Source organism: Gadus macrocephalus, chromosome 2 (assembly GCF_031168955.1).
Source record: "Gadus macrocephalus chromosome 2, ASM3116895v1".
Classification (NCBI taxonomy): Eukaryota; Metazoa; Chordata; class Actinopteri; order Gadiformes; family Gadidae; genus Gadus; species Gadus macrocephalus.
This window is the reverse complement of record NC_082383.1, coordinates 344,227-354,674: the sequence shown is the minus strand read 5'-3', so window position 1 is coordinate 354,674 and position 10,448 is coordinate 344,227. Positions and strand designations below refer to the sequence as shown.

General features: G+C 61.1%; 1 protein-coding gene across 1 annotated transcript in view; it reads left to right on the top strand.

Moving 5' to 3' along the window:
* Positions 1-2,312: 2,312 nt before the first annotated feature.
* The window catches only part of tnrc18 (trinucleotide repeat containing 18), a 26,763-nt gene continuing 18,627 nt past the window's right edge, over positions 2,313-10,448 (top strand). Inside the window, 10 exon segments of the mRNA XM_060069482.1 lie at positions 2,313-2,955; positions 3,470-3,615; positions 3,930-4,067; positions 4,069-4,082; positions 4,746-4,862; positions 4,952-5,129; positions 5,269-5,346; positions 5,348-5,425; positions 5,427-5,583; positions 7,290-7,499. Of these exon segments, the coding sequence (XP_059925465.1) occupies positions 2,460-2,955; positions 3,470-3,615; positions 3,930-4,067; positions 4,069-4,082; positions 4,746-4,862; positions 4,952-5,129; positions 5,269-5,346; positions 5,348-5,425; positions 5,427-5,583; positions 7,290-7,499 (1,612 nt within the window). The 5' untranslated portion in view covers positions 2,313-2,459.

The window sequence follows — 10,448 nt, the reverse complement described above, 5'->3', positions numbered from 1 at the left end:
GGGGTCAGGGGGTCAGGGAGTGCCTCACAGGGTCGGGGGTCGCCTTACGGGGTCAGGGGTCGCCTTTGTTTGGTGAAATCCTAGTTTTGATTGGGTGAATAGAAACGACCCCGTAGTTTAGTGTTTTGATATTAACACAAAGCGATGTCCACCAGCTGAGGGTGAGGGTGAGGGTGAGGGGTGAGGGTCAGGGGTCAGGGTGAGGGTCAGGGTGAGGGTCAGGGTGAGGGGTGAGGGTTAGGGGTGAGGGGTTAGGGGTTAGGGGTCAGGGTGAGGGTTAGGGTTAGGGGTGAGGGTCAGGGTTAGGGGTTAGGGGTCAGGGTGAGGGTTAGGGTTAGGGGTGAGGGGTCAGGGTTAGGGGTTAGGGGTCAGGGTGAGGGTCAGGGTCAGGGTGAGGGTTAGGGGTCAGGGTGAGGGTTAGGGGTCAGGGTCAGGGGTGAGGGGTCAGGGGTTAGGGTTAGGGGTGAGGGGTCAGGGTTAGGGGTCAGGGGTGAGGGTCAGGGTTAGGGGTTAGGGTCAGGGTGAGGGGTCAGGGTGAGGGGTTAGGGTGAGGGGGGTCAGGGTGAGGGTCAGGGTCAGGGTTAGGGGTCAGGGTGAGGGTCAGGGTTAGGGGTCAGGGTTAGGGGGTGAGGGTCAGGGTGAGGGGTTAGGGGTGAGGGGTCAGGGTGAGGGTCAGGGTGAGGGGTTAGGGGTCAGGGTGAGGGGTGAGGGTCAGGGTTAGGGGTGAGGGGTCAGGGTTAGGGCGTCCTCCTGACGACCACTTGAGATGGAAATGGAGGATTAGCGCTTAGCTTAGCATTTATTCAAATTGAGTCCTTTGAGTGAGGATCTGTCCTCTTACCCCCCTTCTCCTCACCCCCCCCCCCCCCACCCCAGGAGCGGCTGAAGGCCGGGGACCTCCGCCCGGACCTCGAGGACAAGGCGGGAGAAAGCGGAGCTCCGAGTCCAAGACGCGCCCGTCCTCCGTGGGCGTCCTCCTGCCCCTCCCCAGCGCCGCACCGCCCCCCGCAGCAAAGCCCCGCCCCCCCCCCTCCCCGGTCCCCCCCCCGCCCCCCCCCTCGGGCCGCGGGGCCCTCACCTCCCCCCGTGGCCCCGCTCAGGACCCGGCCCTCCCCCCCCCCCCCTCCCCCACCCTGCCCCCCCGCTCCCCTCGCCACGGCGCCCCAAGGAGGAGGAGGAGGAGGAAGAGGAGGGGGGGCTCAGCATGGCGCCCCGGGAGGGGCCGCACCAGACGGCCGCCGCCCCCGACCAGAGCAGCTACCCAGGTGATTGTTACTGCTCGTTAGTGGATACTAAAGCGTTACTTAATTAATGAACTCCTTAATGATGTGTTGTTAACCATGTGTTAACCATGTGTTAACGAGGTGTTGTTAACGATGTGTTGTTAACCATGTGTTAACCATGTGTTAACGATGTGGGTGTTAACGAGGTGTTGTTAACGATGTGTTAACCATGTGTTGTTAACCGACGTGTTAACGATGTGTTGTTAACGATGTGTTGTTAACGATGTGTTGTTAACGATGTGTTGTTAACGATGTGTTGTTAACGATGTGGTGTTAACCATGTGGTGTTAACGACGTGTTAACGATGTGTTGTTAACGATGTGTTCACGATGTGGTGTTAACGATGTGTTGTTAACGATGTGTTGTTAACGATGTGTTAACGATGTGTTAACCATGTGTTAACCATGTGTTGTTAACGATGTGTTGTTAACGATGTGTTGTTAACGATGTGTTAACGATGTGTTAACCATGTGTTAACCATGTGTTGTTAACCATGTGTTGTTAACCATGTGTTGTTAACGATGTGTTGTTAACGATGTGTTAACGATGTGTTAACCATGTGTTAACCATGTGTTGTTAACGATGTGTTGTTAACGACGTGTTAACGATGTGGTGTTAACGATGTGTTGTTAACGATGTGTTGTTAACGATGTGTTAACCATGTGTTAACCATGTGTTAACCATGTGTTGTTAACGATGTGTTAACGATGTGTTAACCATGTGTTAACCATGTGTTGTTAACGATGTGTTAACCATGTGTTAACCATGTGTTGTTAACGATGTGTTAACCATGTGTTGTGTCTCCAGCCCTCTACCAGGCCGCCCCCCCTCCACCTCCTCATTCCCGGCCTATCGCCTGCCTCCCCCTGTGGGCGTGGTCTCGGAGCTGCAGCGCCGGCCCCGCCCCCAATCCCCCCCCCTGAAGGAGGAGCTCCTCCAGGAGGAGGCGGCCCCCCGCAGCCCCGCCCCCTTCCCCCCGGCCCGGAGCCCCGAGGAGAGCAAGGAGGCGGTCCTGACCCCCGGCCCGCCCCCCCGCAGAGCCCCCGCCCGGAGCAGGAGGAGGAGGGGGCGGCGGAGCGGGTCAAGACGGAGGCGGCGGCCTATCCAGGCCCCGCCCCCGAGGGCGGAGCTCCCAGCCGAGGTCCCGGAGGAGGCTGAGCCCGTCCCCTACCCAGAATGCATCACCGCGAGCCGCAAAGAGGCGGGGTCTCCGCTCGACCGCTACTGTGCGTCGCCAGACCAGCAAGCGGTGGCCACGCCCCCCCGCACGCTGACACCCCCCCCGCGGAGAAGACGTCCCCGAGAGCCCCTCACCTCCTCCTCCCTCCTCAGCCTCCCCCCTTCTGCCTCCCCCTCTGCATCTCCCCTGACGACCCCATGGCCGGCCTGTTGGCCCTGCTGGCCGCCAGCGAGATGCCCCAGGCCAGCCTCCCCCCCGCCGCCGCCGCCGCGCCTGGAGGCCCTGGCGCTGGAGGGCCTGGGCCCCCTGGAGGCCCTGGGCCCCCCTGGAGGCCCTGGCGCTGGAGGGCCTGGGCCCCCCTGGAGGCCCTGGGCCCCCTGGAGGCCCTGGCGCTGGAGGGCCTGGGCCCCCTGGAGGCCCTGGCGCTGGAGGGCCTGGCGCTGCTCAGCCAGATGGCCCAGCTGGAGATGGAGCGCATCGGCCAGGAGCAAGGTGAGGGGAGGAGCTAGAGAGGGGGGCGACACGATTGGACCAGAGGTCGAGAGATGGTGGATGTGATCGGACGAGAGTTGGGTGTGAGTGGAGGAGAGTCGGGGGATGTGATCGGACGAGAGTTGGGGTGTGAGTGGAGGAGAGTTGGGTGTGAGTGGAGGAGAGTTGGGTGTGAGTGGAGGAGAGTTGGGTGTGAGTGGAGGAGAGTTGGGTGTGAGTGGAGGAGAGTTGGGTGTGAGTGGAGGAGAGTTGGGTGTGAGTGAGGAGAGTTGGGTGTGAGTGGAGGAGAGTTGGGTGTGAGTGGAGGAGAGTTGGGTGTGAGTGGAGGAGAGTTGGGTGTGAGTGGAGGGAGAGTTGGGGGATGTGATTGGAGGAGAGTCGGGGGATGTGATTGGAGGGGGTCGGGATGTGATTGGAGGGGGTCGGGATGTGATTGGAGGGGGTCGGGATGTGATTGGAGGGGGGCGGGGTGTGATTGGAGGGGGCCCCTGTGTAACCTCCCCTGTGTCTCCAGACCTGGCCCTCGGGGGCCTCCACTGCCTCCTGGAGGCCAGCCGGCAGGTCCTCCTGGAGGCCATCGAGCAGCAGTCCCACGTCGCTCTGCCGCGGCAGCTGGACCCCAACAAGAAGTACAGCTGGAGGCGGGGCAAGGAGCAGCCGGTAAGAGGACCGCTGGGGGAGGCGGGGCAAGGAGCAGCCGGTAAGAGGACCGCTGGGGGAGGCGGGGCAAGGAGCAGCCGGTAAGAGGACCGCTGGGGGGAGGCGGGGCAAGGAGCAGCCGGTAAGAGGACCGCTGGGGGGAGGCGGGGCAAGGAGCAGCCGGTAAGAGGGACCGCCGGGGGAGCGCCCGGCACGGGACGGGGCGGACCAGAGCTCCAGCTCACTGCCTCATGTCCCCTCCCCCCCCTCACCCCCCTGCTCTCACCCCCTCCCCCCTCACCCCCTCTCCCCCCCCTCTCCCCCCCTCACCCCAGGCGTTGGGGAAGGCGTCAGGGGAGGTCCTGGACGCGGTGGAGGTCCTGGACGCGGTGGAGGTGGACTACCGCATCCGGCTGGCAGAGCTGCAGCAGACCTACCGGGACAAGCAGAGGGACCTGAGCCGGCTGCAGAGACAAACGGGACCGCCGGTGGGTGCTGCAACCCTCCTCCCTCCTCTCCCCTCCTCTCCCCTCCTCCCTCCTCTCCCCTCCTCTCCTCCTCTCCTCTCCTCTCCTCTCCCCTTCCTCCTCCCCTTCCTCTCCCTCCCCTTCCTCTCCTCTCCCTCCCCTTCCTCTCCTCTCCCCTCCCCTTCCTCTCTCTCCCCTCCTCTCCTCCCTCCTCTCCTCTCCCCTCCTCTCCCTCCTCTCCTCTCCCCTCCTCTCCCTCCTCTCCTCTCCCTCCTCTCCCTCCTCCCTCCCTCCTCCTCTCCCCCTCCTCTCCTCCTCTCCCCTTCCTCTCCCCTTCCTCTCCCCTTCCTCTCCCTCCCCTTCCTCTCCTCTCCCTCCCCTTCCCTCTCTCTCCCCTTCCTCTCTCTCCCCTCCTCTCCTCCCTCCCCTCCTCTCCCCTCCTCTCCCTCCTCTCCTCTCTCCTCCTCTCCCCTCCTTCCTCTCTCTCCCCTCCTCTCCCTCCTTCCTCTCTCTCCCCTCCTCTCCCTCCCCCTCCTCTCCTCTCCCCTTCCTCTCCCTCCTCTCCCCCTCCTCTCCTTTCTCTCCCCTTCCTCTCTCTCCCTTCCTGTCCCTCCCCTTCCTCTCTCTCCTCTCCTCTCTCCATGGAGCTGTGTCTCACCGTGTCTCTCTCCTCCCCCCCCCCAGGGAGCGTCAGCAGCAGGAGGATGAGAGGAGGAGCGGCCTGGGCCGACGGGGGCGGGGCCGGCCCAGGAAGAGGAAGCACGAGGCCACGCCCCCCAAGATGGACGGGAAGGCCGGGAAGTGAGTGACGGAGTCTTTAGAGTGTTAGCGCGTTAGCCTTGTTAGCCGTGCGGTGCTAGCGTCCCCGTGCTAACCCTGACGTGTCCCAGGCTGGCCAGGGCGGCGCAGTACTCTGAGGACTCGGAGGCCAGGGAGGTGAAGCGCTTCAGGCGGGAGGCGGAGGAACGCGACGGAGCGGGAGAGGGACAGCTCAGACTGAAGAAGAAGAAGAAGAAGAAGAAGAGCAGCTGGAACCAACCGGAACCGTCCAGCAGCACGACTCTACAGGTAGCTCCTCCTCCTCCTCCTCCTGCTGCTGCTGCTGCTGCAGATGTTGTTGTTGTGTTGTGTGTGTGAGCGCCCCCCTCCTGTCCGTTCCCCGCCCCCTCCTGTCCGTTCCCCGCTCACCGCTCTGCGATGCCTCCAGGTGTTGAAGGCCGGGCGCGGCAGCGGGAGCGAGCAGGAGCTGCTGGCGTCGGAGCTCAGCCGAGCACTGTCGCTCTCCCCGGCTCGGCTCGCTCGCCGCCTCCCGTAAGCCGACCTCCGACCCCAAGGCTGAGGCCAAGGGGAGGCCGGCCGAGGCCCGCCCCCAAGGAGCGCAGCCTCCACCCCTCCGCCAAGGGAGGGAAACACAGACTGGCGCCCAAAGGCTCCGCCTCCGACTGCGGTCGGAAAGACAAAGGTCAGAAGAAGCCCTCTCCGTTCTCGGCCATGAGGTCGGAGCTCAGCAGCTGCTCCAACAGTAAGCTCCTCCCGTTCTCCTCCTCCTCCTCCCTGCTCCCGTTCTCCTCCTCCCCGTTCTCCTCCTCCCCGTTCTCCTCCTCCCGTTCTCCTCCTCCTGTTCTCCTCCTCCCGTTCTCCTCCTCCCTGTTCTCCTCCTCCCTCCTCCTGTTCTCCCCTCCTCCCGTTCTCCTCCTCCTGTTCTCCTCCTCCCTCCTCCTGTTCTCCTCCTCCTCCCTCCTCCTGTTCTCCTCCTCCTCCCTCCTCCTGTTCTCCTCCTCCCGTTCTCCTCCTCCCGTTCTCCTCCTCCTCCCTCCTCCTGTTCTCCTCCCTCCTCCTGTTCTCCTCCTCCTCCTCCTGTTCTCCTCCTCCCTCCTCCTGTTCTCCTCCTCCCTCCTCCTGTTCTCCTCCTCCCGTTCTCCTCCTCCTCCCTCCTCCTGTTCTCCTCCTCCCTCCTCCTGTTCTCCTCCTCCCGTTCTCCTCCTCCTCCCTCCTCCTGTTCTCCTCCTCCCTCCTCCTGTTCTCCTCCTCCCTCCTCCTGTTCTCCTCCTCCTGTTCTCCTCCTCCCTCCTCCTGTTCTCCTCCTGTTCTCCTCCTCCCTCCTCCTGTTCTCCTCCTCCTGTTCTCCTCCTGTTCTCTGGGTCTGAGGTTCCTTTGACAGGACAGGTAGACCTGTCAGTCAGGGGGGTAGACCTGTCGGTCAGGGGAGGTAGACCTGTCAGTCAGGGGGAGGTAGACCTGTCAGTCAGGGGGAGGTAGTCCTGTCAGTCAGGGGGAGGTAGACCTGTCAGTCAGGGGGAGGTAGACCTGTCAGTCAGGGGGAGGTAGACCTGTCAGTCAGGGGGAGGTAGACCTGTCAGTCAGGGGGAGGTAGACCTGTCAGTCAGGGGGAGGTAGACCTGTCAGTCAGGGGGAGGTAGACCTGTCAGTCAGGGGGAGGTAGACCTGTCAGTCAGGGAGGTAGACCTGTCAGTCAGGGGGAGGTAGACCTGTCAGTCTGGGAGGTAGACCTGTCAGTCAGGCGGGTAGACCTGTCAGTCAGGCGGGTAGACCTGTCAGTCAGGCGGGTAGACCTGTCAGTCAGGGGGAGGTAGACCTGTCAGTCAGGGGGAGGTAGACCTGTCAGTCAGGGGGTAGACCTGTCAGTCAGGGGGAGGTAGTCCTGTCAGTCAGGGGAGGTAGACCTGTCAGTCAGGGGGTAGACCTGTCAGTCAGGGGGTAGACTTGTCAGTCAGGGGGGTAGACCTGTCTGTCAGGGAGGTAGACCTGTCAGTCATGTAGACCTGTCAGTCTGGGAGGTAGACCTGTCAGTCTGGGAGGTAGACCTGTCTGTCAGGGGGGTAGACCTGTCTGTCAGGGAGGTAGACCTGTCTGTCAGGGAGGTAGACCTGTCAGTCATGTAGACCTGTCAGTCTGGGAGGTAGGCCTGTCAGTCTGGGAGGTAGACCTGTCAGTCTGGGAGGTAGACCTGTCAGTCAGGGGGTAGACCTGTCAGTCTGGGAGGTAGACCTGTCAGTCAGGAGGTAGACCTGTCAGTCATGTAGACCTGTCAGTCAGGAGGTAGACCTGTCAGTCAGGGGGTAGACCTGTCAGTCATCTCTACGTACCGTTCATTGTTGAGAGGCAGACACTTCCAGACCAACGAGCTTTGCCTCGTTGCTCTGTTGGCGTGGCGACGCCTTCTTTAGTGTTGGTTTGTTTGTTTCTGATGACCTTCTCCTCCACTAGACTCCTACTCCGAGGGGGAGGACTCTGCTCGGGGGGGCTGGCCCCCTCTCTCACGTTCCCATGACGACCTGAGCAGGAAGAGGCCTCGCCCCCCAGCGTCGCCGTCGGCGACCACCAGCCAGAAGTCTCAGAAGAAGAAGAAACACAAGCACTTATCCATGCTGCTGGCGGAGGCGGGGCTTAGCTCCTCGGACGACTCCTTTGACCAAGGTTACTGACCACACCCCCTGGTTACCGACCACACCCCCTGGTTACTGACCACACCCACTGTGGGTTACCGACCACACCCCATGGTTACCCATGGTTACTGACCACACCCAACAGGGTTAACAGAGCGCGCAGGGCCCCTCTAGCTGGCGGGGGCGTGTCTCTGGCCTCGGGGGCGTGGTCAGACGCCTCACTACCTCTTGGCGGCCGGCCTCTTCGCTGGCTCCGCCTCTTTTGGTTTTTCTTTTTCTATTTTCCTTTATTTTTTAGAGTTCCTTTTTTCTATGTTTTTGCCTGGATTGCAAAGAGTTTTGTAGCATTTGTACATTAAAACAATGTGTGGATTTTGTGAGTTTTTCATATAAAGTTGTATTGCAGTTTGGTGCCTCTGAGCTTTATTAAAGGTCTTCACTTGAACCGCGCCCCAGCCCAGAGCTGTGTCTGTGTCTGCTTCATCTGTCTGTCCGTCCAGCTGCACCCCACACACCCTGACACGCTCCGCTGGTCAAATATCCCCCAGGCTCCCGCAGCCTGAAGATCAGCCTCCACTAGGACGCTGGAGCCCTGTGGGGCTTTTACTTTGAAACAAAGGGGAAGCTAGATCATCTGGTTCCTGTTTGCACGGATCTGGCCTGTCGCTGAGGGGTGTAGTCCTGGAGGAAGGGGACTGATGACACTAAAACAAACCCGGGTTAGGACCGGACTAGCTGCAGGGATCTTCATGGCTGCTGGGGATATTTGGACCACGGCTCCTCCAGCTACTAAACCTTCAATAACCCTCCGCTGTGTTCTCTGTCGCTCTCAGCCGCTCTGCCCTCTGTCCAGCCTCACCTCTGACCCCCCAACCTCTGACCCCTCCCTCACCTCTGACCCCTCCCTCACCTCTGACCCCTCCCTCACCTCTGACCCCCCCCTCACCTCTGACCCCTCCCTCACCTCTGACCCCCCCCAACCTCTGACCCCTCCCTCACCTCTGACCCCCCCCTCACCTCTGACCCCTCCCTCACCTCTGACCCCCCCCTCACCTCTGACCCCCAACCTCTGACCCCCCCAACCTCTGACCCCTCCCTCACCTCTGACCCCCCCCTCACCTCTGACCCCTCCCTCACCTCTGACCCCTCCCTCACCTCTGACCCCCCCAACCTCTGACCCCCCCCTCACCTCTGACCCCCCCCTCACCTCTGTCCCCCTGACCCCCCCCTCACCTCTGTCCCCCTGACCCCCCCCTCACCTCTGACCCCCCCCCTCACCTCTGTCCCCCTGACCCCCCCTCACCTCTGACCACTCATGACCCCCCCTCCCCTCTGCCTCACCCCCGACCCCCCCTCACCCCCTCCTCACCTCTGACCCCCGACCCCCCCTCACCCACCCCTCCTCACCTCTGACCCCCGACCCCCCCTCACCCCCTCCTCACCTCTGACCCCCGACCCCCCCTCACCCCCTCCTCACCTCTGACCCCCGACCCCTTCCTATCCATGATGCTTTGAGTGTCTGTTATGCTTTCGCTGCTGTTGCCGCCGCCGGGACTAGCGCAGCCGCGCTACAGCTAGCCCGCGGCCTAGCCCCTTTAGCTAGGCTACGCTAAGGCCCGGGCTATGCTATGGCTAGGCTGCGCCCTCTGCACCGCCCTGCCCCGCCCCTGCCTGAGGCCACACCCCTTCTCCTGTTCTGTAAGTAGGACCGCCCCTGCCTGAGGCCACGCCCCTTCTGTTCTGTAAGTAGGACCGCCCCCTGCCTGAGGCCACGCCCCTTCTGTTCTGTAAGTAGGACCGCCCCCTGCTCCATTCTAACGGAATCTGATGAAATGCTGGAACTCTTCTAAGATGATTTTTAACAACCGCCTGTAATATTTGGTTCTTCATAATTCACTTTCCTCATTTTGATTCTCACAATTTGAACTCCTTTCACAACCGTCTCCCTGGTGAAGCCTCCCCCCCCCCCCCCTCCAAATCGACCGGCTGGCCAGGGCCACGGCAAAAGATAATTATCAGTCTTTACATCAGCGACGGTAACCTTGGTTACTCAGATTCTCATTAGAAGGATTTCGGGGCCTTACAGAGCTGTCCTCCCCGTGCCCGACTGTTTGTCCTCCCCTTCTGTTAACACTTTGTGGATGCACGTTATACCGAACACATCTGGAGCTGGCTCCGTGACGACAAACAGTCAAAGTGACTCTTTGGATTCTATCATCTTTATTCACGGACCATCGTCAGGCCTCGTGTTATTGACGGGGCACACAGCAGAGAGTCTCTTTAGCGCCACATGAGGAAATCACAGGATTGTTTTGTTTGGTTGTAGTTTGTTCCTTAAATCTGCTGCTTTGGTGTTTTCCGGTGCTTTGTAGTTAAGAGAACAAAGTATTACTGTGCATCCACCCCAGATGTTAATGTGCTTCACCCTGTGCAGGAAGACATTCTGTCTGTTTGCATTTGTCGCCTCGCTCCTAACTTCTAACCAGCAAGCAGCTAACCTCCTCTGTGGTCTCAGCAGTAACCTGTGTGTGCGTGTGTGTGTGTGCGTGCGCTGCTCTGTGTGTGTGTGTGTGCGCTGCTCTGTGTGTGTGTGTGTGTGTGTGTGCGCTGCTCTGTGTGTGTGTGTGTGTGTGCGCTGCTCTGTGTGTGTGTGTGTGTGCTGCTCTGTGTGTGTGTGTGTGCGCTGCTCTGTGTGTGTGTGTGTGCGCTGCTCTGTGTGTGTGTGTGTGTGTGTGTGTGTGTGCGCTGCTCTGTGTGTGTGTGTGTGTGTGCGCTGCTCTGTGTGTGCGCTGCTCTGTGTGTGCGCTGCTCTGTGTGTGTGTGTGTGTGTGTGCGCTGCTCTGTGTGTGTGTGTGTGTGTGCGCTGCTCTGTGTGTGTGTGTGTGTGTGCGCTGCTCTGTGTGTGTGTGTGTGTGTGTGTGTGTGTGTGCGCTGCTCTGTGTGTGTGTGTGTGTGTGTGTGTGCGCTGCTCTGTGTGTGT